The sequence below is a fragment of the Typopeltis vanoorti genome, chromosome 20, assembly GCF_054136105.1.
Source record: "Typopeltis vanoorti isolate ZY-2024b chromosome 20, IOZ_Tvanoo_1.0, whole genome shotgun sequence".
NCBI lineage: Eukaryota > Metazoa > Arthropoda > Arachnida > Uropygi > Thelyphonidae > Typopeltis > Typopeltis vanoorti.
In genome coordinates, this window is record NC_143568.1 from 6,838,286 (window position 1) to 6,865,029 (window position 26,744).

At 35.5% G+C, this 26,744-nt stretch overlaps 1 protein-coding gene across 1 annotated transcript in view; it reads right to left on the reverse strand.

Annotated features, from left to right (window-relative positions):
• IFT52 (intraflagellar transport 52) overlaps positions 1 to 26,744 on the reverse strand; it is a 203,819-nt gene that overhangs the window by 53,868 nt on the left and 123,207 nt on the right. Inside the window, exon 10 of the mRNA XM_090410486.1 lies at positions 7,314 to 7,468. Coding sequence (XP_090266612.1) covers positions 7,314 to 7,468 — 155 coding nt within the window. The remainder of the gene's footprint in view (positions 1 to 7,313; positions 7,469 to 26,744) is intronic.

Consider the following 26,744-nt stretch of genomic DNA (forward strand, 5'->3'; position numbering starts at 1 on the left):
CATTAGATGAGGGAAAGGCATATACTGCAATTTTCTTAGACTTGGCGAAGGCATTTGACAGGGTGCCACATGATAAGCTGATATTTAAGTTGCAGCACATGGGTCTGGATGTCAGATTGGTCAACTGGATTCACGATTGGCTGTCTGATAGGTATCAGAGAGTTGTGTATAGTGGAGCAGTTTCCAGGAGGCAGAGGGTTACAAGTGGGGTCCCACAGGGCTCAGTACTACGACCTATATTGTTTAACCTTTATATCAATGACATAGCCAGTGGATTGCAGGAGGATATTCAGTTGTTTGCAGATGATGCGAAGCTGGGAAGGATTATTAGTAATAGTGCAGATGTGGTAGCCCTGCAAGAGGATTTAAATAAGCTAGATAGATGGGCAAATGAATGGGGATGTCAGTTTAATGCAGCAAAATGTAAGGTCTTGAGGTTTGGGAAACATCGATGGGATGCTGCATACTCTATGGGAGGAGTTATACTGGAGGAAGTAGGGGAGACAAGAGATCTGGGGTTGATAATTGATAGAAACCTGAAGTTTAGGGGACATATTGAAAAGGTGGTGAAGGTAACACAGAGGATTGCTGCTATTATGAGAAGGACACTGACCTGCAGAGATAAGAGGGTTATCATTCCGTTGTATAAGTCTCTGATCAGACCACACTTGGACTATTGTTCTCAGATTTGGTCCCCAGGATTTGAAGGGGATAAATTAACTGTGGAAAGGATGCAAAGACAGATGACAAAGATGGTTTCCGGACTGTACAAGGATAGTTATGAGGATCGGCTGAGAGAATGTGGACTGCAGAGTTTGGTGGATAGAAGAAGGAGAGGTGATATGATTGAGACTTTTAAACTGTTGAGAGGTGGTTACAGGGTTGACACTGGGGAGTTCTTTCGCTTGGTTGATCAGCAGGAAGGAGTGATGACAAGAGGCCATCCCTGGAAGTTACGAAAGGAAACTGTGAGCAAGAGGGTAAGGAGTGGTTTCTTTGTGTGGAGGGTGGTTGAGCTGTGGAATGCATTGCCTGATGGAGTGGTGGGAGCGAGAACGGTCAGTGAGTTTAAAGAGTGGTATGATAGACTTTGTGTTTCTTAGGGGGGGACCTCCCCTCGATGAGTCTTGACAGACTTTATGTCTTAGGAAGGACCTCCCTCGATGAGTCTTTTGACTCCTTGGAGGCCTGAATAATAATAATAATAAACATATATGTATACAAATGTACTGGTTTTTGATTAATAAATTTTATATATAAATGATCATAATGATATTATTTTTATAAATATCCACATGTGCAGGTGTACGTGTGCAAGTATGACAAAATATATATATACAGCAATCCCTCGATTAGTGCGCCTAATGCATTCTTTAAAACATGCAGCACATTAATCGAAAACGCACTAATCAAATATAATAATCTATGGGAAAAAGTATAATTCGTTCCTTCAATTTCTTTTTTGAACCGTAATTTTTTTAATAAAAGAATTAAGGTATGTCTCAGGGACTAGTTAAAGAAAAATCATGAAGCTGAAAGACTTAAAATTTATATTCTGAATATATTTAATTATTCTGCTTCCTAACAGAGAATTGAGCTAACGTAGTTTGCTGGCATTTTGTTTCTTTTTTTCATACAGCTGACGGTATGGCCCTATTGCTTCTACTCTAATGCAAATTTTACTGCTTCTCTATTCATCAGGGTCAGCCTCTGCATTGCTGCTTAAAAACTTCGCTTGTATGAAAAATATTATACGCTGCCGATTGTTATAATCTGCTTGCAGGCAATTTTTATGACCGATCATAAACAGCTGTATTCTCTTTCCCAAATGTTGAAAGGTTTCGATGTGTGAAAATTAACGATACACAAATGTTATTAGGAGTTCTGGGTCCAAGCTTTTTGACATATTCTCGAATATTATTCTCCTCAGAAAATTTCCACTATAAAATATTTATTCATAAAAATGCTTAGAAAATTAAAATGACAAATTCCAGGAACTTCTTGTGGAACACACTTTGGGAAACCCTGGTATACATTGTGTAGTATGCCATTAAAAATAGCTTTGTAAAATGCTTTAAATAGGTAACTAAATTATTTCATTTAGTTACAGATTTAAATTCTGGTGAGTGATATTTTAAAATAGTTAGCCATAAAAATGTATAGATAGAAAATTTTTTAAATCTGTAAAATTTATTTTTACGATGTATATCGGCGCACAATCGAATTTGAGTATCGAAAAAAATGATGCACAATCACTGCATAGAGATATTGTATAGGGGCTATTGAAAAAGCTTCAAAATGGAGAAAAAAGTACTGTAAAAGGAATAAGAGATGATAAAGGTGACATGAAAACTGAAGATCAAGATATTCTAGATATCTGTAGTAATTACTTTGAATGACAGTTAAATGAAGCAAGCAGTTTCAGCACAGTGGTAGAAAACTCAATAGGAATGCAGTATATCAGTATAATAACCTTCTCTTTAGAAATATAAACTTTGTGCAAGCACACTACATGGTGTAGAAAATAACATAATAATGAGACAAAAGCAAAATCATCGCTTGTTTGTAAACAAGGCTGCAGTTCTTTACTAGCATGAAAATCTCATCGGAAAATTCAATATTTCTTCTCTCTTTCAAGTTTCTTAGGTTACAGAAATGAAAACTAAATTTGAGGTGAGTCTCTTTTACTTGCTTGATACTAATAATCATAATTAAATAGTTTATGAATGGCCATAACTATGCAAAGATTTCTTTTATATAAAACATTAGTAAAATCTTTATGTATATAATAAAACTAAAGCTTATTCTTTCCTTTTATATATTCAAAACTGGCCATCGCTAAATTTTTTTTTTTTTTTTTTTAAATATGAAAGGTAATCTGATGTTGCTATAAAGCAACAAGAGATATTTTATGAAGCTATATGAATATAAAGCTATATTCAATCAAAAACTCTAAATTAATCGAAGTTGGTGTAGTGTTTTCAGAGAGCTCCCAAAAGCCAAGTATAATTTTGAGTGAAAATTGGAATATTGGTTTAAATCTTAACGTAGTATTGTTTATTTTTGGTAGCTTGTTGTGTCTGTGTGATTTTGGTGTGAATTCCGTTTTATTTAACTTAGTATTTTAATGATACGTTTCATAGAATAGCACATGGCACCAATGCGACGCAAGATAATGGCATCCAAAAATATGATGCCTTTGTTCAAAAACTGTAATGTGAGGGAGTTTGTCCAATGTGATGTGTGTGTGGGATGTATGCATTCCTGAAGGAGGCTGAAGTTTAGATGGAAAGTGATAGTGGTGGGAGAATGTGCAGAAAGTGTAAGCAAAGCGAGGATTTGAGGTATTTGTCAGGTCGTGAGATAGTTATGGTTGAAAAAAGCCAGAATGCAAGTGAAAATAGTGGTTTGATAGGGAATTGCGATGTTGTATAAGATGGCAATGAGAGTGGTGATCAAAGAGAGAGTGAAAGCAACTATACAGAGAGAAAATGGTTTAAATGATGAAAAAAACTAGGAATTATTTGTAGGGAGTGAGATCGCTAGGTTGCACACAGTGATACACAGTGTGCAGCAGCATTTGGAGCACCTGCAAAACTCTTTCCAGAGTGTCTCGGCTAATGGAAATAAACATGTGTTTGAAAGGAAAAAAAGCATAAGTGTGAAAGAGTTTCTGAAATGAAGAAAAGAGTGTTGTATGGTGACTCGTTATTAAGAGGAGTGATAGATGGGAGTTTAACTAAATTGTACTTACCGGGTGCGAAATTTAAGGATGTAAGTGAGATTATTAGAGCGCAAAAACAGAGGGTGAGAGAATTGATAGTTGTGGCAGGTACGAATGAATTGAAAGGAGATAAATTTTTTATGAGAGAGGACTTGAAAGTATTGTTAAAGGTAGTGAAAGAAAAGAGTGACAGAGTTAGGATGGTGAGTCTGTTGCCGCTGTATGACAGAGAGGAGTTTAGAAGGAGGGCCATAATCGCAAATGACTTTATGCGCAGGTTATGCAGACAGTGTCGTGTGGAATGAGTTTGATGGGTGCATGGATTTATACAAGATGGATGGTTTACATTTGAATTGATTTGGTGTATGAGACTTGAAAAGGTGTTGTCGAATGTAGTGGAAGTGAATGTGCAGAACCATGGAAACTAGAACTACCAAGATGGGAGGGAAGTGGCTATGCGGACATCAGTGAGACAGTTGAGTGTAAGAATGTATATAATGTACCCGAGCCAGTACTAAGAAGAAATTGAAATGGGATAGTTAGAATAATGCATCAAGATAGGGGTGGGACAAAGGGACCTCTGCATTTCATGTATACTAATGCCAGGAGTATTAGGAACAAGAAGGAAGAATTTTTGGCCTTGATTGGCTCTTCCTGGCCACAGGTTATTGGCATTAGTGAAACATGGCTGAAGGAAGATGATATAGTTAGTGGGATAGAATGTATAGGTTATAGTGTGTTTAAGAGGGACAGAGAGAATAAAATGGGGGGGGGGGAGTGTTATTGATGATAGCTGATGAACTGCAACCAAGGAGAATTGAAGTTGTATTGCAGGATAGTGAAAACAGCTCATTTGAGGCTATTTAGTGTGAGATTGAGACTGGCAGAACAAAAATATGCAGTTCGGGGGTTGCCATAGACCAGGTGATGGAATAGATGGTGGAGATAGTATGCATAAACAAATTGATGAAATGAGTGGAAGGAGGGTAATTATTATGGGGAATTTCAACTATGGTAACATTGATTGGAAGGAGGAGAGGACACATGTGAAGAAGGAAATGGATTTTATTCAATTATTAAGGGATAACTATCTGAGACAGCATGTAATGGAAAATACTAGGGGTTTGAGAGTGCTTGACCTGGTAATAGCATCTGAGAATTTGACTGTAATGAATACGACCATGTTGCCACCTATTGGTGAGAGTGATCATAAGGTCACACCAAATAGCCTCTAAGACCTGGGAGGTGGCTAAAGGTGTGGAATTTTCGATTAAGACAGAGTATATGTGGAATTACCGTGCTGGCAAGTATGACAAGCTTAGGAGACTGCTTGGATCAGTGCCATGGCATGTAAAACTGCAAGGGCTGGATGTCGATAGAGCATGGGAAGTGGTCAGTGAGCATTTACAGGAGGTTATGGCCGATTGTATACCTAGGGTCCGAATAGTAAAACAAGTAGGGGTTAAATGGATGAATAACACCATTAAGCTTGAGCTGCAAAACAAAGAAACTGTGGAGGAAATTTAAAGAGAAAGGTGACCTGCAGGCACACGAATGGTATAAAGCACAGGCCAGAAGGGTAACGAGTGTGGTAAAAAAAGCAAAAGCGGATTATGAAAGGAAACTAGTTATGCAAGCTAAAGAGAATCCCAAACAGTTCTTTCAATATGCTGCAAGCAAAAAAAAACTGTACACGGCAGAATGATTTTAAGGAATGACGATGGTAAGGAGGTCACTGAATCAGTCGATATAGTGGAACTACTGAGCGAGCACTTTGCAAGAACATATCATCCAGGTGGTGACATTGAAAAAATGAAGGAACCATTAGTTTATATGGGAATTGTGATGAATGAAGTGGAGGTGAATAGTCTATTACAGAATCTTAATGTTAATACATCTGTGGAATTGGATGGTATACTGGTACGTCTTACATGAAGCAGCTAAAGAATTATCAGTGCCCTTGACCATGTTGTTTAATCTGAGTCTAGGGTCTGGTTCAATCCCAAAGGCATGAAAAGAGGGGAAAATAGTTCCGCTGCATAAAGCAGGATCCAAGACTATGGTTGCAAATTACCGACCAATCAGCATATCAGAAGTTGTTGTCAAGATCCTGGAGAAAGTAATCAAGGAAAAAATACAGGAATGGATTGATGAAAATGAGATACTGTACAGGGGATAGCATGGCTTTGTGAAGGGTAGATCATGCCTCAGTAACTTGCTCAAGTTTTATAATACAGTGACGGCTGAACTGGATAAGGTAAATGGGTTTACAGTGATACTGTTGGACCTGACTAAGGCATTTGACAGGATACCACATGGAATTCTAATCCGTAAACTACAACATATGGGAATGGATATAGGGTTGGTGAGATGGATAGGTGGGTGGTTGATAGAGAGATATCAGAGAGTAATTTATTCAGGAGTAGAGTCCAAAAGACTGCTGTGACTAGTGGTGTGCCGCCGGGTTCTGTTCGTGGACCACTGCTGTTTAATTTGTTCATTAACGATATAGGGAAGGATCTAAGAGGAACAGTTCATTCGTTTGCTGATGATGCAAAGTTGGGTAGGGCAATAGTGAATGCAGAAGAATGTCAAAATCTTGCAGGACGACTTGGATAGATTGGAGTTCTGGGCTAAGGAGAATGGATGTCAATTTAATGTGACAAAATGTAAGGTTATGCATTTTGGGGTGAAAAAATTAGCAGCAGTATAGCACATTGGTGGAACTGTACTCCAGGAGATTGATGAGGCCAGGGACTTGGGAGTGTTGTTGGATAGGGAGATGAAGTTTAGGGGGCACATTGAAAAAGTGGCTAAATCAGCTCATCAACTCACTTGGTTGTTGAAAAATACTTTGACGAGCAGAGACAAGCAAGTTATTGTACCTCTGTACCGAGCCTTGATAAGACCTCATCTCGACTACTGTGCCCAGATTTGGTCACCTAGGTTTCTTCTTGATGGGGAGGTGGAGAGGATCCAGAGGCGAGTGACCAAGATGATAGCAAGTCTATGGAATGAACCTTATGAGAACAGGTTGAAGATTTGTGGGTTGCAGAAATTAGTTGATAGGCAGAAAAGGGGAGATATGATTGAAACATTCAAATTGTTAAAGGGTTTCTATAAGATTAATTCTGAGGATATTTTTGAGATCAGGACTGGTGGTGGGAGAACTAGGGGACACCTATGGAAGCTGGGCAAGAGTGTGGTTAGCAAGGGTGTTAGAGCTGGGTTATTTACTTTTAGAGTGGTAAATGAGTGGAATAAGCTGCCAGAGTCTGTTGTGGGTGCTATGACAGTGAGCGAGTTCAAGGCAAGGTATGATAGATACTGTGAGAATGTCGTATAGCTGTGTTGACATGATTTAGGGCCTCCCTTGATGAGTCTAAGGACTCCCTGGAATCGCCCGTAATAATAATATTTCCAAAATCCCATAATGATTTTTTTTTTTTTTTTGACTAATACATGTTCACAAAATGCAGAATATTTCTATTCTCACCAGTGAAGTGAATAATATTAATTTATGAAATGATAATAAATAACATAACTACAAAATTTTATGACTTTTTTTGCAGTCACAATTTCTACTTACTTAATTACTTTAGGTAGAACGCTGTTGTCAAGCTGAAATAATTTTGTATCAAACAGTTTTGTGTAATCAGTAGGAATTTCTTCACTTTCTTGAAGAGAACTAAAAGGTTGTTCTGAGAGCTTTCCAATGGATGGTATCATGAAATAATCTGATATCTGGAAAAAACAAAGTTTTTTGCATAAGTGATTGTTATTACATATACATATTATAATTATAAACCCTCATCTAAACAGCTTAAAAATATTGCCAAGTAGAATACTCATCACTACAATAATGCTAGTTTATACAATAAGTATTTATTGCATGAACTAGCATTTAAGAATGATGGATGTATTTTATGAATTTCCAAAGTTTGGACAAGGCTTACTGCAGAAAGATGTAAACACAGAAAAATATTTATTGATAATTAAAAATTAGATATTTCTGACAGAATCTCCCCATCCATTTTCAGTGAAACCATGATGAAACAGTAGCATACAGAAATAACACATAAAAATGAGATTACCTATTCAAGACAGGTATCATAAGCTAGAGATGACAAGTATAATAGACAAAGATCTGTTCATGTTGGACTTGAACAAAATGAAGTTTAACACACAAACCCATTCTAGTTAAGGAATTAATTGCACCTATTTGGGATAAAAACGTATACAATTTCAGCATCATTCTGTTTAAAACTAAGTCAATGTTAGAGAATCGCAAAGCATTGAAGCTAAAAATTGGCTTCAACAGATACACTACACGTTTTCAAAGGACCATCCTATGTTTAGTGTTGACATTGTGCAGAACCAAACCAAACATATAATTTACTACATATTTGCAAGCAAATTTAGGTCATTTTATGGTTAGAGATGTTAAGTGCCTGTAGAGATTCAAGTAGGTGGTATAACTAAGAACAGAATTTACAACATTTTTTTCACCCTTAGCAAATCTGATATAGTAATAAAGATCAATTTTTTTTTTTATCCCATACAGGTTGCAGAAGCTATAGCACTTAACAGGTACATGTCAATCACAAGAATATTATGGTAGTACTAAAAAAAATTCAAAACATTACTAACTTCATATCAACAATTTTCCTTCCAATTAATCTATTACCTGTGAGGACTAATAGAGTCATATCTTAACTTTCAGTTTTCTAAGGAACTTCTGTTTCAATTGATCTAAATAATGCTCTCTTTTTTTTTTTTTTTTTTTTTAACTGCCATCCTAGCAAAAGGTAGTTGTATTAATCTTTCTCTCTCATTCTCTTTAAGTGATTATACCTTTAGATTAGCTATGCCCACACATTCATGAATACTAACAATGTCATGTTCCTTCCTCATATGTTAATTTTTTAATATGGTTCTGCCATTGATGATGTGTTCATTCCCTTAATTTTACTCAAAAAACTCATATCTGCAGTATCCAGTTTTTGATTAAGTGTTTTATTTCTAACAAAGCTCTCAGATCTGTAAGTTAAAACTGGTACTGTTTGATCTGGTACTTATCCAGTTCCCAATTACGAATTTTCTTCCAAAGTAATCAGTAAGTAACATCTCCAATATTATCAGAGCTTACATTTTAATCTTCTAGAAAATCACTGACTTCAGGCCATCTAGATCTTGATTTTAATCAGTATTCCCCCATTGTTTATTATTGCATCAAAATTCATAATGGTTGATAGCTGATTTCTAAATAACAAATACAATATGTATATCATTAGTGCTTGGGAAATTTGGAAAGAATATTTGTTAGCAGCAATAGTGAGCTGTATTCCATGGGTGAAAAAGAAGACACAATTTGGTGTAAAGTGGATGACAAACGATAATATCAAACAGGAACTATAGTTGAAAAATAGATTATGGAAGAGATAAGGAGAGAGGTAGAGGACAGATACATGAAGAATATAAGACACAGGCCAGGAGAGTGACCAGAATGGTGAGGAAGGCAAATCTGGAATATGAGAAGAGATTAGCACTAAGATCCAAAGAAAATCCTAGGGAATTTTTTAGCTATGTGGCCAGAAGGTGGAGAAATGACTGTGGAAGAATGACACTGCGAGATAAAAATGGGAATAGAGCAACTGATCCAGAGGACATAGTGGTGTTGTTCAATGAGCACTTTATTGGATTATTTCATCCTGGAGGAGGTTTTAATACTACAGGGATAGGACAGGTTCAGGGTTTAGAGGAGGGTGTGTGTTCCAAATGTTGAGTACTCTGGATACCAGTAAAGCTGTTGGACTGGATGGTATTTCACCACAGGTTTTGAGAGAATGTACTAAAGAACTGACAGCTCTCCGTGTGTAGAGGCTTAAGTGCTGTGAGGACATCATGTTGGAGGCTTAATGGAAAGTATACAGCACTCGGAAAGGATTAACATAGGTTTAATGCTTCCTATATTTCGTCCTAGTCACCTTGTTAAAACTCTTACCAAGAGAGCCCACAATCTTTGTTTCAGTGGAACTGCTCTCACTACTGAGCTTAACCATATATACAGCACTTTCCTCTCCAATGGCTACAGCGATCACAGTATCAAAAAAAATAATCAGTTCCTCCCCAACTCCCCGCCCTTCTCTTCAACAAGAGTTTAAAAATGCCATCACCATACCCTACATCCATGGCACATCCAAAAAAATAGCCAAGATTCTAAAAAAGTACAACCTACACACACACAGCATATAAGCCCCACCACAAACTTGCTACCCTTATCCGTTCTACTAAAGATCAGCTCCCTCCTCTCTCTCTGCCTGGAGTTTACAAAGTACCCTGTTCCTGTAAGCTGGTGTACTTTGGACAGACAAACAGATCAGCATTAATCCACCCGGAGGAACACAAGTCTTACATCTGTAAAAACACAACTATGATCAGTCAGGCTTGGCTGACCATGTCTTGTACACCACCCACAGGGTCTCTTGGAAGAAAACCATCATACTCCACCACAGCAAATTCAAGAAAGAGAGACTATTCTTAGAAGCAGCAGCAGCTCTCAGAAATCAACCAAATCTTAATAAATACGGATGCATTAAGCTTCTGAAGATTTGGGAAACACTCATCACCAGAGGTCCCACTTTACATTCCAAGCCACCTACAACCGCCCTTAGAGGATGCTCCACCTAGATAGGACTTTAATGTCACCCACATGGTTGGGCTTAGTATTGTATGATATTTTTGTTCATATTACATTAGTTGTTTTTGTAATCCCTGAAGATGTCCTAGTGACTAGGATGAAATATTGGAAGTATTAAACCTATGTTAATCCTTTCTGAGTGCTGTATACTTTCCATTAAGCCTCCAACACAAACTGACAGTTCTGTTGACCTGTCTGCGGGAAAGGTACCCAGGGAATGGAAGGAAGGTAAGATAGTGCTGCTGCTGCATAAGGGTGGTAGCAGACTGGAAGTGTCTAATTATAGGCCTGTTTGTGTGTCATCAGTAGTTGTTAAGGTCTTGGAGAAATTAGTGATGGACTACATACAGTGTTGGGAAGATGAGGGTAATGTTATCTGTGAGAATCAACAGTGTTAAGGGGTGCTCTTGCTTTAGTAATATGATTGCCTTTTATAATAAAGTGACAAGAGCAGTTGATGAGGGGAAAGGCATATAATGCCATTTTTTTGGATTTCGCAAAAGGCATTTGACAGGGTGCCACATGATAAGCTGATATTTAAGTTGCAGCAGCAGGATCATCATCAAATTCCCGACATGTACCCTCAAGGAGTGTACAGGATATGATAGCACTACATGAAAAATTTACATCATTACTAACATCCTATCTACAATTTTCCTCCAAATCAGTCTGTTACTTGTCAAGACTCCAACATTATCAGATCTTATATTTCTATTGTCTAAGGCACTTTGTACTGTATCAATCCACCTATATCTTGGTCTTCCTCTGGGTCATTTTCCTGGCAACCTGGCAGAGAACACTTGTTTTGCTAATCTTTCCTCACCCATTCCGTTTAAGTGACCATACCACCGGAGATTGGTTCTGCTAACACATTACTGGATGCTGACAATATCGAGTTCTTTCCTAATATCCTCGTTTTTAATATGATATTGCTATTGATGCCATGGGTTTAAATGTCAGGTTAGTCAAATGGATTCAGGATTGGCTGACTAATAGGTATCAGAGAGTTGTGTATGGTGGGGGAATATCAAGGATGCAGAAGGTTACAAGTGGGGTTCCACAGGGCTCAGTACTGGGACCAATATTGTTCAACCTTTATATCAATGATATTGTCAATGGATTGCAAGGGGACACAGTTGTTTGCAGATGATGTGAAGCTGGGAAGGGTTATCAGTAATAGTGCAGATGTGGCAGCCCTGCAACAGGATTTGAATAAACTAGACAGATGGGCAAATAAATGGGGTATCGGTTCAATGCAGCAAAATGTAAAGTCTTGAGGTTTGGAATCTATTGATGGGAGGTAGGGGAGACAAGAGATCTGGGGGTGATGATTGATAGAAAGCTGAAATTCAGGGAGCATATTGCAAAGATGGTGAGGGTAACTCAGAAAATTGCTGCAATACTGAGAAAGACGATGACCTGCAGAGATAAAAGAGTTATTTCATTGTATAAGACTCTGATCAGACCACACTTAGCCTATTGTTCTCAGATTTGGTCCCCAGGATTTGAAGGGGATAAATTAACTGTGGAAAGGGTACAGAGGCAGATAACAAAGATGGTTTCAGGACTGTACAATATAAGTTATGAGGATCAACTGAGGGAATGTGGACTGCAGAGTATGGTGGATAGAACGAGAAGTGATATGATTGAGACTTTTAAACTGTTGAGAGGCAGTTACAGGATAGACACTGGAGAGTTCTTTCACTTAGTGGAAAGGCAGAAAGGAGCAATGACAAGGGGCCATCCCTGGAAGTTACGAAAGGAGGAGGCTGTGCGCAAGAGGGCAAGGAGTGGTTTCTTTGCATGGAGGGTGGTTGAACCTTGGAATGCATTGCCTGAGAGAGTGGTTGGAGCGGGAACGGTCAATGGGTTCAAGGAGTGGTATGATAAACTTTGCATTTCCTAGAAACGACCTCCCACGACGAGTCTTTTGACTCCATGGAGGCCTGGATAATAATAATATATTCAAAAAATAATAAACAGCAAAAAGGAAGGGAACCTATAGGATTCAACAATAATATGAAGACAATCTTCATGAATGGCAGGCAATAGAGTGATATTGGCAAATATCAGAATGGTGAACTGGACAATGACACTTTCGCCTATGGTCCTATAGAAGTTCTATAAGGAAGAAGTAGAGGAATTCATATCATTCTATCTCGTTATAGGGAAGGCAGTCGGCAATGAAAAAGAAAAAGTTAGTCCTTATAGGACAGTGGTGTTCAACCCGGCGATCGTGGAGCAATTTTTGGTCGATCTCTTGATTATTCCTCCTTACTTACAAATTTAATCAAAACTGAAAACATAATATTTTATTTATCATTATTTTGTATAATTTTTTAATTCTCTTTAAGTGCATTGCTATTGTTTATTTATTTTTCGTTAAAATTGTCAAATTAGTAGTTTTCTTATAAGTCCGGGTAAACAAATTAATTTGGATCAGTGGAAGTCAAACAGCTAGTCAAGTGAATACAATTATAAGAAAAGCACATCTCATGCGTTTCGTTTATAATCGTGTTTACTCGTAACTACATCACACACTTCCCACCGTTAGAATTTCAGTTGAGTTTCAGTTGCTCTAAATTTATCGTTGGATTTACCATTATTTTGTAATTAATTTGCTAACTGATAAGTTCTAAACATTTTTTATTTTAATAAAATATTTAAAAGTGTTTTTTTTTTTTTTTTTAATTTGAGGATAATCATGAGTGTATCAAAGAAATCGAAGATGTATCATTTTCACAAGGAATGGAAAATGGATTATTTCTTTACAATGGTAAATGGAAAGTGTTGTTGTTTGATTTGTAATTCATCTGTAGCAATTCCAGAAAGAGGTAATATTGAGAGACAGTTTCGATCGCTACATGTAAAATATGAAGATTTCACAAAAATTCCGAAATACGCGAATCAAAAATTATAAATTTAAAGGCAAGACTTTCTGGACAACAAAATATGATTTCAAAAGTAATAAATAAACCAATATCAGCCACTATTGCATCTTTGAAAGTGTCTCATTTATTAGCAAAAGCAAAAAAAGCCTTTTACTGATGGAGAGTTAATAAAAGAATTGTTTCTTGCAGTAACAGAATCTTCATTTTTTGATTTTAAAAATAAAAATGAAATCATTTCGAATATTAAAGATTTACAACTTTCCAGAACAATGGTTATGAGAAGAGTTGAAATTTTAAGTGCCAATCTGAATACTCAAGTTAATGTTAGACATTAACTGAGTATTCAGATTGAGTATTCAAACACCAGTGTATTGTGCTTTCATTACAATTTGATGAATCAAACGACTTCACTGATACAGCTCAGTTAATGGTATTTATTTGCATGGTATTTCAAGATTATTCAAGTAAAGAAGAACTTTTGAAAATTGTACCATTATTGAGAAGGACTATGGAAGAAGACATTTTTTTGGCATTTGATGAATTTGTGAAACAACACAAACTTCTGTTTTTTAAACTTGTGTCTATTACTACTGATGGTGCTCCTGCAATGATAGGTAATAAATCAGGCTTCATTTCATTATGTAAAAACGATAACAAATATCCAGATATTTTAATGTACCACTGTATTATCCACCAACAAGTACTGTGTAGTAAAAGATTAAACACAAAAGATGTTTTGGATATTACATTTAAAATTGTAAATTATGTTTGAGGAAAAGCCCTGCAATGGCAGTTATTTAAATTACAGGCAGATGATGAGAGGAAACTTCTGTTGTACAATAATGTTCGCTGGCTCAGCAGAAGTTATTTAGAAAGATTTCTTGTATTAATTAACGATATAAAAATTTTATTGATACAAAAGGAGATATTTATCCACAATTGAGTGAAAAGATGGTTGTTACACTTATCATTTTTAGTAGATTTCTGTACAAAATTAAGCAATTTAAATTTAGAGTTACAAGGTAGAGATAAAAATTTAATTGACATGTTAAGTTCAATAAAAAGTTTCCAACAATACTTACTTTTATTAAATTTTAATTATAGAAAAATATAAATTAGCGTGAATTTAGACATCTCCCAGTTATTAAAATTTTTTGAACAAAATCAAGAAATGCTTCGCTGTGATTTAAAAGAATTTATTCGTGAAATAGAATTAGTTGAGGAAAAAATAAATTCAAGATTTAAAGATTTTAATAAAACTGAAATGATTGTATCTTTTATCAATAATCCATTTCAAGAAAACTTGAACATCACAGAAATTTCATTTCATCACAATTTCATCATAAATAAAAATGTAAACATTCAGAATAGTTTACATTTAAAATCAATAAACAATGAAGTCATTTGGAAGTATACACATGAAAAATTTACAATATTAACTGATATTAGGCAAAAAACTCTGTAGTGTTTCGGATCGACATACTTGTCAGAATCCGTTTTTCAAATATGAATGTCATAAAAAATAAATTAAGAAACTAAATTACAAATGATCATTTGGATGATTGTCTGCGATTGGCCACTTCCTCGTATCAACCTGATTATGAAAATATTACTAGGTCCAAACAATCCAAATTTCACATTAAGTTTTTTTTTTTTTTTTTTTTTTTTTTTAAATCAACCAGCATTTCCTGTAACTTGTGAGTTTGTAATCAATCTGTTGTTTTTTCTAACTTTGGTTTTCCAAAATAGAGAAATAAATATTTTATTCCCATATATTTGTTTTATTTGTTGTATTAAAATTTTTGGGCTGGGAGAGTGGGTCCTCCGAGGTGAGTGAGCACATTTAACTGCATAGTTGTGCATAATCAGATATCAGGTTGGAGGAACGTGATCTATATAAGAGATTAGATCATCGAATAACTTAGTATAGAAAAGTAGCTCGCATTGCAAAAAAGATTGAACACCACTGTTATAGGCGATATAAACAGCAGAGTAGGAAATGATTACTAGGCATACAAAAATGTTTTGAAAAAATTTAGAGAAAATTTTGGTAAGTAACAATTAATATTTAAAAAAAAAAAACACCAAATTATTATTAACATTATGTTGTAACATAAAAATGTGCAAACATTCAGATAATTAGACAGAAGGTACAAGAAGAAGTCTCATTGGCCACGTTATTGTAGAAGTGTGTGTGTTTTCCCACTAGTACAGGACAACACTGTACAGAGGATCTGAAATTGGAAGTGATAACTATTGAGTTTTGAGCAGGATGGAACCAAATTTCTTATTGAAAAGAAGTGTGTGTAAGAAAAGTTTTAAAATGAATCAAATTTGAGCAAGCTTTCAGATGTGGACTGCACACTTATATACACAAACATTATTCAAGATTTATTATTTATTATTCTCACAAAGACCATTTACATGGGGTCTGTAAGCTGTTGTGGACAATTTCTTTACATGCAACATCTTACAAACTTGGACTAACAATTCAGAGATAAAGTTTGGTCCTCTGTCTGTCAGTGTTTCTGGACAACTGTACCCACATACACCCTCTGTCCAAAAAGAAACCTAACTTTTGATAGAAAATAAACCACAGGCCAATTATAATTATTCAAATCATTTATTCCAATCAATATACTTTCCCTCAGCTTCAATACAGCGTTTGGCACAGTCAATTAATTCGTTAAATGAGTTTTTTAATATCATTTTTTGGGATACTGTTGAGGGTCCTGGTTACTGCCGCTTGAATGTTTTCAATGGTGTCGTATCGCTTTCCTTTCATTGGCAAATAAAGTCGGGGGAAGAGAAAGAAATCACCGAGTGCTAAATCAGGTGAATACAGCGAGTACAGGACATTGCGAGACAGATTTTGAGCAAAATCTGTCTAGCAATGTTCGAACAACGAGACGGTGCATTATCGTGAAAAAGTGACCAGCTGCCTGCATCATGATATCCATGCCGTATTCGACGAATTCTCGCTATCAATTGCTTCAAAACTTCGAGATAAAAACTCACCATTGACTGTTTGGCCAGGTGGAACGAATTCTTTCTGAATAATGCCCTTGGAATAGTAGAAACAAATCAGCATTGTCTTTACTTTTGACTTCTCCAAGCGACTTTTTATCGGATGCCCCTCTTCTGGTGGTCTCCACTCGGCACTTTGTTTCGGGCTTATACTGAAAAACACCACATTTCATCACCAGTAATGTTAGTTTCAAGGAAGTTTGAGTCCTTACGAGCAGTTTTAATGAGGTCTTTGAAGTGTTCAATTCAATACATTTTTTGGTCATCTGTCAACTTATGGGGAACAAATCACGAATTCAATTTACGAATGTTGTGCGCAGTTGATTTTGGAATCCCCAATTCATCTTCAATCAATCTCATGGACAATTTTGGGTTTTCTTTGATGAAATCGCGCACTTTTTGGATGTTAACTTCGCTCAGTCCAGTTTTTGGATGGCTTTTTGTCATCCTCAAGTGTCTCACGACCACTTTGAAATCGCTTAAACCACTCGTGAACTTGAGTATGGGATAAGCATTTATCACCATATGCTTTTTGAAGCATTTGATGCGTTTTGGTAAAATTTTTACCAAGTTTAACACAAAAGTCAATCACAGCTCTGTTTGAAATTCATTTTCCGATCGTTCGTCAAAACACACTGTCACTCTTGGTACTATAAGTCTGCTTCTAATGAAACAAATGTCAGAAACAGTTGACAACACTAATGAAGGTTGCCACTTTCGAGAACAAAAGAGATACAACAGGTGGCACCACTAGCTTGTTCTATTTTCGAAAAGTTCGGTTTATTTTTGGACAGAGGGTGTATAATTCATTAATAAGATATTTTGCTAAAGTATCTGCCATTTGTTCTTGAACAGCAAAAGCTTCTGGATATCTAGTTAATATATCAACCACCAAAAATATATTGCTTATTTCCTCTTTCTGATTGAGGTACAAGATCAAATATATCATCTGAAACATGCTCAAAAGATCTGACAGGCATTTGAACTGTTTGCAAAGGAGCCTTATCCTTAAAAGGATTTCTCAGCTGACAAGAATAGTAACACTGAAATAACTGTTTCACATCTCTGTGAAGTCCTAGTCAAAAATAACATTTTTTTATTATGTTGTATGGATTTACCAAATCCTAAATGATCTTCTAAAACTACATGAATGATAGTTTTTCATTATCCATGGAATCATTTTAGATGGAGCTACTATTCTGCAATTACTTCTCACATTCTTATCCTTTATAGTGTGTTCCTTCTTAACTCAAAATTAACCTGGTTGGATTACAAGCCACAAAACCATCATATATCAATCCTTTCTGGGTCATTATGTATATAGGTCCCCAAAATGGATCATCCTGCAGAGCAATTGTTATGGAATTAGTAATCCTAAATTTCATCTGTAAATCCTGTAGATTTACTAGCCTTTTTTTTTTTTTTTTAGAAGCACTTAAAGGTGGCACATTAAAATTGGTATAAAAGCAATCCTTATTCAAAAGCATCAGGAAGAGTTTCTCATCTGTGTGCAACCCTTCATTCATCAGGTGATAAACATCAGTTTCATCCTTAGTATGACAGTATACTGATGTTTCAGTAGAACACCTTAGTGGACTCCTTACAAAATTCAATTCCATGTAATGAAATTATTCCAGAAGAATAATCACAACAATATTTATGCAAAAATAAGAATTCTTCTCCTAAGACAACATGGAATATATTATTTGATATAGCATTTGAAATTAATAATTCATGTGTCACAGTAAGAGAAAAATCAGGAAAGAATATATCTACAGAATTTATCTGAGTAACAGGCAACTCTTGATTAAAAATACCCTTTAGATTGACCTGTATGTCTAAGACACACAGGTCAATGTATCAGTTCTTTCAAAAGCAAAAAGAATTGCCAAGTAACCACTGAAATATGAGCATCAGTGTCTAATAGTACTTTACATGGAAATGCTGCAATTCTGATTTAATTGAATTTAATGATTCTCTGTTAACTCTATTTAAGATAATTAAAGTCTTACAAGGATAGCTAACCAAACTGGTAAAAGGTTTCTTACTCACATCTGATGCAACCTGAACAGTATTCATGCATTCTGTGTTTTTAAAAGAATGGGTTTTCCTATCACATGAGTTAGTGATTCTAGATAAATTTCTAGGACAATTTTTTGCAAATGTCCCTGCTCTGAACATCTATAACACCAATATAGTGTGTGCCTCAGGGGCCTGTTTTTAGGGCCATTGGCATTTAACCTGTATGATAATGATTTAGGGAAGATCTGAATGGGAATATTCATTTTTTACAGATGAAGCAAAGTTCGGACAAACTGAGGAATAGAGCAGATGTGGCCTTACAAGAATACTTGAATTGACTGAGTGAATGGGTATGCCAGTTGTTGCAAAATGTAAGGTTTTAAAATTTCGAAAACAAAAATGGGATGTAGAATTTACTCTTGGTGGGGATATATATATATTGTTGGAGGTGGAGGAAATAAGAGATCTTGGGGTCTGAAATAATTTGAAAATAATTTTCAGATCCCATTCTGAAATTATTTCAGATAAGGATCTGAAATTTAGAAGACACATTGCCAAAATTGTGAAGAAAATTAAATGATTTGTGATAATGATGCAGAGGACACCAACTTATAGAAGTAAGGAGATTCTGGTTCCATTGCATAGGCTCTGATTAGGCCACATATGGATTACTATGCAAAGATTTGGTTTTCTAAAGGATGAAGAGGATCCAGAGATCATTGACCAAAGTAGTTTCTGGTCACTGAAATGTTGAATATGAAGAAAGGTTTTATTAATACAATTTGCAGGGGGTCTAATGGATAGGAAGAAGAGAGATGATATGATAGAGACATACAAGTTAGTAAGGGTTGTTATAAGATTAACGTTGAAGAGGTTTTTCATAAAATGATGAGAGAACAAGAGGTCATCCCTGGAAGCTATATAAGAAGGGTGTGTGTGCAGGGGAGTGAGAAGCAGGTTTTTGTATGGAGAGCTGTGAATGATTGGAATGCATTGCCTGAGAGCATGGTGTCTGCAGAGAATTTGACTGTGTTTAAGACGGATTATGATGAGCTGCATGTATGACAAAAGGGGCCTCCTAAATGAGTCTGACTCCATGGGGTCTTGGGATAATGTGTCTTTCAGGGGACCTAGTAACCTTTATAGTGCATCTCCTGGGAGGGAGATAGGGGAGCCCAGATATGGTGGGGGTGGTTTAATATATTGAATAAGGGCTCGTGGACCAACAGGGCAATCATCTTGATCGTAAGGGAAGTGGCACTCCCATGGTCCCCTAGCTGGATCTATCCTCTTCCTCTGCTTTGAGGAAGATCCACTCAATTTAATCTTTCCTATAAGGCCTTATCAGCTAATTCTTCTTATTTTATGACCCTTATGCTATTAGAGTATTCAAAGGCTATGGAGTCTTCCCATTTGTGGCCTATATGTCCCACTCTATAATCTACTTTCCCCTTCAGCATACCCTATTCCTCCTATGGAATAGGAGGAATAGGATATAATGAAGGGGAAAGATTTAAATTTAGAAAAAGGCTAGGTCAGAAACCTTAAGATAGCAGCTTTACCAGTGGACTATCTATCGCCAGGCTAGACCCCTGGCATGGAGAACATTAATCTACTTCTAAGCCAACAGAGAAAGGTAATCGAAATGAATCTATGGAAAATGACCCTGGAATAGAAAAGGTAAAACGAAAATGGAAACAAAATATAATACATATAGCAAACTGGAATGTAAGAGGAACAGCATATAAAGAAATATAATTAGATTAGACCAAATATTAAATGAAAGAAATTTTCAAATAGCAGTAATCACTGAAACAAATAAAAATAAATAAAATAAAAGGAATCATGAGAACTGAAAATAATGAGGAGTTATGCTGGAGGAAGTAGGGGAGACAAGAGATGTGGGGGTTGATGACTGATAGAAACCTGAAATTTAGGGGACGTATTGCAAAGGGGATAAATTAATTGTGGAAAGGGTATACAAAGGTGGATAACAAAGATGGTGTCAGGACTGTGCAATGTTAGTTATGAGGATCGGCTGAAGGAGTGTAGACTGCAGAGATTGGTGGATAGAAGGTGGTGAGGTGATATGATTGAGACTTTTAAACTGTTGAGAGGTGGTTACAGAGTTGACACTGGGGAGTTCTTTCGCTTGGTTGAACAGCAGGAAGGAATCATGACAAGGGGCCATCCCTGGAAGTTACGAAAGGAAACTGTGAGAAAGAGGGTGAGGAGTGGTTTCTTTGCATGGAGGGCGATTGAACCATGGAATGCATTGCCTGATGGAGTGGTGAGAGTGAGAATGGTGAATGCGTTTAAGGAGTGGTATGATAGGCTGTGTTTCCTAGGAGGGACCTCGATGAGTCTTTTGACTCCATGGAGGCCTGGATAATAATATATAGTGGAGTTGACAGAGATCAAAGAGCACAAGCAGATGTTATGATTTGGATTCATAATTCCGTTTCAAAACAGTTAAAACATTATAAATTATGGAATGAAAGAATAATAGGAGCTAGAATAAAAAAAGATAGAGGTTCATCATCATTAGTGTTCTGTCTCTTGACAGGGCCAACGGTATATATAAGCAAATTCTCTTTCTCCTGCTTCCTCCTTCATTTCTTGATATCCTCTTGTGACCATTATATCATCAAGCATCATTAGTCGCCTCTTTCCTCTTGGTCACTTTCCTTCAATTTTCCCTTCTATCATTCTCTTCAGTAGGCTGTCTCCTCTTAATGCATGTCCTATCCAGTTATGCTTTCTTTGTCTTATGGTCTTTAGTATATTCCTTTCTTCAACTCTTCGTAATACTTCATTAGTAATTTTTTCAGTCCACTTTATTTTTTCCATAACCACATTTCAAATGCCTCCAACAATTCAGCTTCTTTCTTCCCAATTGTCCATGTTTCTAACCTATACAAGGTCATACTCCAAATATAACACTTAATAAGCCTTTTCTTTAAATTTTTATTCATTTTTATTAAAAAACAAATTTTTTCTTGCTATAAAATGCATATTTTTCTTTGTTAATTCTTGCTTTTATTTCCATGTCACATTTTCCATTTTCTTGTGTTATACTACCAAGGTAGTTGTATTGTCTCACTTGCTCTACACTTTCTCCATTCATCACCTTGACACTTCCTGGTTTCCTGGAGACTCTCACTTTTGTTTTCTTTGGGTTCATTTTCATACCATATTTCTTGCATTGCATATACTTTCAAATGTTTGCATTAGTTGCTGTAGTTCATCTTCAGTATTAACTAATATTATTTGATCATATGTGAATCTAATATTTTGTATTGTTCTTACTCCAATAGTGATTCCTCCTTTCTCTTCATAAAATGCTTCTGTCTTCTGCAAATATATTGAAGAGCGCCCATGACAAGCAGCATCACTGTCATACACTTCTGCCAATCACACATTTAGTTTTTCCTACTTTTGTCTTTATTATGGCAGTCTGCTTCATATAATTCAGCTATTAACCTTCAGTCTCTCCAATCTGAACCTATTTTGCGTAACACTTTCATCAGCTTTTCTCATTTCACCATGTCAAACGCTTTTTCAAGGTCAACGAAACATATATAAACATCTTTATTTACTTCTATGTTGCTTTTGCATATGGTCCTCATTACTCCAATTGCATCTCTAGTTCCTCTGTCTTTTCTAAATCTAAATTGATCATTCCCCAGAAAATACTGCACTGTATTATTCAATCATCGATTTAATATTCTTAACAGTACTTTAGAGGCATGCAAGAGTATGCTTATAGTTCTGTACTCACTGCACTTAGTAAGATTGCTTTTCTTTTCAATTGGTATAAGAATATTCTGAAATCTTTATGCCATTCTCCTGCGTTAAATTCTGAATGAAGAGAATTATGATATAATAGTGTTTAATTCAGGATTTAACATGATCTGCTATTCACTAAGCCAAATTTGCTCATCAGATAAACATCAAATTATTACTTATTGTTGTATATTCCATAATTATAAAATAAATATATATTCTAATAGTTGTTATTTATCTTGTGCTAATTCTTTGCAGAGTGTATATATCCTATGTAAACTGTGCACAAAAACTCAGAACTTAAACAGTTTGTGTAAACCATTGTCAAGGACGTAGCCAGCATAACAGAAATTGAGTGCTGTGAGAAATTAAAAAGTTATCCACCAGAGTACATTTTGGCACTAGTTGTTATGCTGTGTTAACAAAGCCAACACGAACCAGATTTTGGCGCAAAAATGAGAGAGAAGAGACGTGCTGTTGATATAGAAAGGAGAAAGAAACGGGAACTAGTGGAACCGAGTGGAAGAGACAAGGGGAGCTCCCTGTCGTTTAACTTATCTTTTTTTGGCTCTTCTTCGTATCTGGAATTCTATTTCCTCGTCCAGTAATAGTGAAGGACAAGAGGCATGACAAGGATTGCCAAGGAAACCCGAAGGATAGCTAATTTAGAGCAAGGAGGCATGTGTTCCTGAGCAAACCAAACCGCTACTAAAACCAAGATTCTTTCATACTAATGTGAGCTGAAAGAGAAAGCTATTAAGAAGCAAAGAAGTGTTTTTGAGAACCAGTGATAATAGGCAAAGTATACCAATTGTTCCGGTAAGGAAATCCTTTCTATGTTTTTGTGAATATACTAAAAGGGAAGCGTACTGCCATAATAACAGTTCAGTTCTGAACGTAGGATTCCGTGAAGCTTGTTCCAAGAGAACGTGATATAAGTTAGCGACCGATTTACTAAGAATTACAGTAATAGATTGATAGGACTTTAGAAATTCCTTGGTGTGTGTATTTAGCGAAGTGTGCTTTATATATCCTGAAAAGCTAAACAGAGTCAACATTTGAAGCATATTGAATAGTTAACCTTGTCTAAAAAAATATTTGTGCTTAGAAGCTTTTAACAATAAGAAGGGTAGAAGTCTATATGTTAAAAATCTAATCATGCTCAGTGTACTCTACAGTGAAGTTATTGTCTCAATAAGAACTTGTTCATTTCATGATCATATTATTCATGTTTAGAACTTCTTGGATTAATGTAATTTCATGTGTTAATGTATTAAATGTTTCCTTTTGTTTTGAATCTTGTGCTTGCCTGATTTCATTTCATTGCACTGCTCATTTAATAGTTCGAATCTAAGCGGGAACCCTATTTAATGAGAAAGTAATATAAGACTAGAGAACCACGACTGCTATATAATTTAAGGAGAGTTTCAATCTGAATTAGATTATATAACATTGTGCTTGCTGATGATTGATTCCACAGTATTCTTCATACAGATGTGAATGCAGAGTGGCGCAGTTAAAAATAAATTTTCTTTGTGTTCAAAAGTGGAGTCAGTCAACAGCCAGAACACACAACTGAGAAGAAAGACGTCACAACACCTGTTTTGTAAATGAGGTTGCATAGTTTCCATGTTTCTGTTATACTTTTGTCCTCCGGTTGTTTTAAGCTTCACTAGGTATTCCACTCCTTCCATCTTTCCACTTTTTAATTCCTTAATTACTGTTTCTACTCTCTCTTTAGTATTTCAGGCCCTCTTTCATCTGTTGAGATTTCATTTTGCTCTTCTAATTCAATTTCTGTCGGTCTTTCATTTTTTGCATAAAGTTCTTCAATGTATTCCTTCCATCTTTCAACTTTGTATTTCAATATCATAAATTAATTTTCCTCGCTTATCTTCTAAGGACAGATTTCTTATGCTTTTTTTTTTTTTTTAATATTTCTAAGTTCTTTTGCTTTTTCAAACATTTTATCATATCACCCCTTTTATCCATTTTTCAATTACTTCACACTCTTCTTGTAATCATTCCTGTCTTGCTTTATCAGCTTTTCTTATCAGTTCATTATTTAACACTTTGTATTTTCCCTCTTCAGTGTTTACATTTTTCTTTCCTCCATTTTTCTTATTTCATTTGTAATCCATGGCTTCTTAATTCTTTTCCTTTCCATAAAACCTCTTCAGAGGCTGTTTCATGTATCAAGTTTTTCAGTCGATTTCCATTTTGCATAACATCAATAGTCTCTTCAGGTATATCTTCTCTGTCATCATCAAATTTCTGCCATGTACCCTCAAGGGGTGTACAGGATATGACAGTACTACATGAAAAAATTACATCATTACTAACTTCCTATCTACAATTTTCCTCCAAATCAGTCTGTTACTTGTCAAGACTCCAACATTATCAGATCTTATATTTCTATCGTCTAAGGCACTTTGTACCGTATCAATCCACCTATATCTTGGTCTTCCTCTGGGTCGTTTTCCTGCCAACCTGGCAGAGAACACTTGTTTTGCTAATCTTTCCTCTCCCATTCTATTTAAGTGACCATACCACCTGAGATTAGCTCTGCTAACGCATTCCTGGATGCTGACAATGTCAAGTTCTTTCCTAATATCCTCATTTTTAATATGATATTGCCATTGATGCCATCTGTTCATGCCTCTAATCTTTCTCAGGACTCTCATATCTGTGGTCTCTAGTCTTTGGTCAAGTGTTTTATTTCTGACCAAGCTCTCAGATCCATAAGTCAAAACTGGTTTGAACACTGTCTTGTATACAGCTAATTTAGTGTTCCGACTAATTTCTTTCTTATTCCATATGAATTTATTCAATTGACTTCCCACCATACCAGCTTTGCTGATTCTGTTGTCTATTTCTATATTTAATTTACCATCTTCAGTAAAAATCGTGCCTAAGTAGCTGAAATGTTTTACTTGTTCCACAGGTTCTCCATTCACAACACAGTTGACATTTTCAATGATTCTGCCTATTTTCATTGTCTTTGTCTTTTCATTGCTGACCTTCATACCATATCTATTACAACAGCTATTCAATTTAGTCAGAGAATCTTGCAGACTTGTAGCGGATTTATTTAGAAGTATAACATCATCCGCATAAAGCAAAGAGCTGACATTAACATCTCCAATTTTGATATCAGGTTTAATACCACATTCCTTCATAATGTGATCCATATAGATAATGATACCTTCTTTGTTTCTTATTTTATTTTTCAGTTCTTCTCTGAATTTCTTACCTGCATCTCCTTTGAGTTTTTCTAGGTTCCACCTTTTCCTGCTTTTACCTTTATTTATTTTCTTAAATCATATTCTTAATTCCATAACAAGTAACATTACGGTCTGAATCAATATCAGCTCCTGGATATGTTAATATCCTTTTCACACTGTTTCTATACCTGTTTTGTATTATCATATAATCAATCTGGTATCTTCCAATATCTCCTGGCATTTTCCATGTATATTTTCTTCTCTTTGGAAGTTTGAACCAAGTATTTCCAATAATTGTTTTGTGTCTTTTACAAAACTATGTCTTTTGGCTCTCAAGGCCATATCTTCTTGTTATTCCCTTCTCTACCTTTTCACCTACCACTGCATTCCAGTCTCCCATCCAGATAGGATACTGGAATGTAGTGGTGGGTGAAACTTCATTTTCATCATGGTCACTTGTGAGCATATATATCTGTATAAACATTATGTCCACAGGCTTTGCTTTCAAGTTCAATCATGATCATGTTGCCACTTTTATATATAGTTTTTTTTTGTACTGAATTTTTAACCTTTTCATTCAACACAAATGCTATTCTATTTTTCCCTTGTGTTCTACAGGATTATATAATTCTGTAACCATCACTTTCAAAATCTCCTATATCTTCCCATCTAACTTCACTTAAGACCAACCACATCCAATTTATTCTTATCCATTTTTTTCTTCAAGTTCTCTAATTTACCAGCTGTAAACATTGTTCTTACATTCCAAGTTGCCACTCATATAGTTTCTATTTGAGAGGCAACTTGGAACATAAAAACAATGTTAAGAGCCGAGATAGAGCTTATTTAATTGGTTTATATGCCCCAGAAGAATGAAGAGAAGATAATATTGAATTTTATAATTGGTTACAAAATATATATAAAATAAAATAAATAAAAATGATTATGTAATATTAGAAGACGACTTGAATGCAAGAATTGGAAACAGGAAAATTAATAATAATATAGGAATATATGGAGAACATACTCTAAACAGGAATGGTAAAAAAATGGTCAACTTTGTAGTTTCTAATAACCTTAAAATAATGAATTCTTTCTATAAACATAAAGACATACATAAATATACTTGGGCAGCAAAAGGATGGAAATCAACATCAGATTATATCTTAAATGAAAAGACAAATTGCTCCTTAGATGTTAGAGTTCAGAGAGGATATGAAATAAGTAGTGACCACTTCCTCGTTAAAATAAAATTAATATTACCAGATAAATAGCTACAAACAACAAGAACAAAAAAAGAACACAAATATACAATGACTATATGAACAAAGAGTTAACCAATATTTAGATAAAATAAAACAAAATGAAAT